This window comes from Sinocyclocheilus rhinocerous, unplaced genomic scaffold, assembly GCF_001515625.1.
Source record: "Sinocyclocheilus rhinocerous isolate Xijiao unplaced genomic scaffold, SAMN03320098_v1.1 scaffold515, whole genome shotgun sequence".
NCBI lineage: Eukaryota > Metazoa > Chordata > Actinopteri > Cypriniformes > Cyprinidae > Sinocyclocheilus > Sinocyclocheilus rhinocerous.
The window spans coordinates 584,689-587,695 of record NW_015660140.1 but is presented as its reverse complement, the minus strand read 5'-3'; the positions used below and the strand labels follow the sequence as shown (position 1 = coordinate 587,695).

The 3,007-nt window shown below is 35.6% G+C and overlaps 1 protein-coding gene across 1 annotated transcript in view; it reads right to left on the bottom strand.

Annotated features, from left to right (window-relative positions):
* Positions 1-1,363: 1,363 nt before the first annotated feature.
* LOC107724906 (uncharacterized protein CXorf65 homolog) overlaps positions 1,364-3,007 on the bottom strand; it is a 3,951-nt gene continuing 2,307 nt past the window's right edge. Inside the window, exons 2-5 of the mRNA XM_016534006.1 lie at positions 2,641-2,727; positions 1,896-2,018; positions 1,733-1,804; positions 1,364-1,497 (exon numbers count right to left, since the gene is read on the bottom strand). Coding sequence (XP_016389492.1) covers positions 1,364-1,497; positions 1,733-1,804; positions 1,896-2,018; positions 2,641-2,727 — 416 coding nt within the window. The remainder of the gene's footprint in view (positions 1,498-1,732; positions 1,805-1,895; positions 2,019-2,640; positions 2,728-3,007) is intronic.

Genomic DNA, 3,007 nt, shown 5'->3' with positions numbered 1-3,007 from the left:
GCATCCAAATGAGAGAGAGACCGCGAAGCTAGTCGTTTCTTCTTATATTAACTAACGTACTCTACCATTAGCTCAGTGAATAAAAAAAAAAAAACATAGACCCGGCTAGAACAAGCGGAGTGATACAAAATTGTGAAAGGGCGTTCCTGTAGCGATACCAGTACGATATCGCACGGTTCTCAACCAATCAGATTTGAGAACCAGAACGAACTGTTGTATAAAAAAACAAACAAACAAAAAAAATTATATATATATATATATATCGCATTACGTTAGGCTACATCTAAATGTTACATCTAATATATATCAAATTTGGGGTCAGTAAGATTTATTTTAATAAATGCATTTATTTGATACAGTAAAGTCTGTGATATTGTGAAACAGTGTCACATTTTAATATTGCCAAAAGTATTGGGACACCCCCTTCTAATAAACAGGCTTGACTTCTTTAGTAATTACCATGAGTACAAATCTTAATGTTTAAGCATATAATGATATTCTATGGAATTGTGTGCTTCTAATTTTATAGCAACAGTTTGGACAGGACCCTTTTCTATTCTAACACGACAATGCCTCTGTGTATTAGGCAAGGTTCAAAAAGAAATGATTGATTTCAGCCAATGATAAAAAATGATAAAGCCAAGTCCTAATCCCAGCTGAACACCTCTGGTGTGACTTTAAATGCTGACCTTGAGCCAAAAACTCATCACCAAACACCAATGACTTGTACATAAACTATATGAACAAAAGTATTGGGATACCCCCTTCTTTAGAACAGAAAAAGTCACTTCCAAAACGGTGGCAACGTAAGATGGAACACATAATTATTGTATTTAAAATTTGTATTTCCATCTCTGTTGCAACAGTTTTGGAAGTGTCTAAAATGACTGCACCCATATGTACAAGCCATTGGTGTTTAGTGATGAGTTTTTGGCTCAAGGTCTGCATATAAAGTCACACCAGAGATGCTCAGCTGGGATTAGGACTTGGCTTTCTGCAGACCAGTCAAGTTCTTCCACACTGACTTAATCAATCATTTCTTTTTGAACCTTGCCTTATATACAGAGGCATTGTCATGTTAGAATAGAAAAGGGTCCTGTCCAAACTCTTGCTATAAAATTAAAAGCACACAATTACCTAGAATATCATTATGCTTAAACATTAAGATTTGTACTCATGGAAATTACCAAAGTAGTCAACCCTGTTCATTAGAAGGGGGTGTCCCAATACTTTTGGCAATATAGTGTATTTTAAAATTTAATTTATTCCTCCAGTCTTCAAGTCCTACAGGAGTCATACAATGAATTCTATAAATAAAATATTAACAATATGTTAAAGAGCACAGGGAAAGAGAAGGGACTCTTCAGCTCCGAGGTGTTGTGATGGCTTTCTTAAAGTTGACTGCAGCTTTGATGCGGTTTTGACTTACTCCTCTTTTAGATGCTCCACCCCTTTTGTCCCTCTCCTTTGAAGGATTTGACAGTTTTCTCAGAATCTCTAAATTTAGCAGAAAAACAGATTAGATTAAATAGAGAACCTACTATGTAATATCCATAACAAAAATCTTATATTTCTGCTAGTGAACATGTCAAATTCATTTTTTTTAGATTTGTGGGAAATTCCTTTTAAAGAACAATACGATGAAAAGAAGTAGCAAGGAGTGTTTTTCTTGATATCAAATTCTTCCTTTTTAATAAATTATAGATGAACAAATGAGAAATAGAAGCATTGCCTGCTAGCTCAGGGTAACTTGTCCCAAAGTCAAACACTGCAGTATACTTTGGACCTTCACTGCCTTCACCTCCTGCACAAGGGAACATACAAAGCAGTTTTTACTGATTTTCCATAGTTGTTGTGGTATCTGATGTACTTGAAGTAGGTGAGGGCAAACTCACGTGATACATGTAATGGAATATAGCTCTCTCTCTCCTTCAGCAAACTGCTGACGAGGTCGTTGCTCTGTGCTCTCTCTGCCAAGTTCACCAGCTCTCCCATCCTGTCCATCAAGTCCACAGTCTCTACAGAGAACAGTTCTTTTTTTAGATCACTTACACTGAGTCTGTTCAGCTTCAAATTAACCGCTAGTAGCTTAGCAAGTGTGTTTCTGTTTTTTAGTGTTGCTTGGAGTTGAACAACCCCCAGACCCTAAGAATAAAACTTCACAGTGTTTTTTAAAAACCACTGGGAGCACCTTATAAACTACATAGCAATGCCACAGCAAGCATCTACAAACCCCTACTCTCTTAAAAATAAAAGTGCTTCACGATGCCATAGAAGAACCTTTTTGTCTAAATGGTTCCATAAAGAACCTTTAACATCTGAAGAGCATTTGTGGCGAAAGAAGGTTATTTTTTTTTTAAAAAGGTAAGAAAGAGATGGTTCTTTAAAGAACCTTTGAGGGTTCTTTGTGGGACCAAAATGGTTCTTCTATGGCATCGCTGTGAAGAACTATTTAAGCGCCTTTATTTTTAAGAGTGTAGTGTTTTGCACAGGCAGAGACAACGTACGTATGCTTCAAAAATTTAAGAATATAATTTAACCATTGAAATTAATGTTACATTAAACTTTTAAGTAACTCAATTAAATTCATCTTCAATATTAACCCATATTTGACCTGAGCTGAAGCATACTTTAAGTTACCTTGGGGATCCAGATTGCATTTTTCTTTTATGCAGTGGATGAAGTTTATAACATTGCAATTTAGGTTCAATATCTCCTCTCTTCCCTCTGTAAGAAATATATTTGAAAACATTCCAGTTATAAAATAAAGGAACTGTGCTATAAAAAATATAATGTTAAAGGGTCATATGATGTTGCTAAAAAGAACATTATTTTGTGTATTTGGTGTAATGAAATGTGTTTATGCGGTTTAAGGTAAAAAAAACACATTATTTTCCACATACTGTACATTATTGTTCCTCCTCTATGCCCCGCCTTTCTGAAACGCGTCGATTTTTACCAAGCTCATCGGTCTGAAAAGCGAAGTGTGCTCTGATTGGCCAGCTAT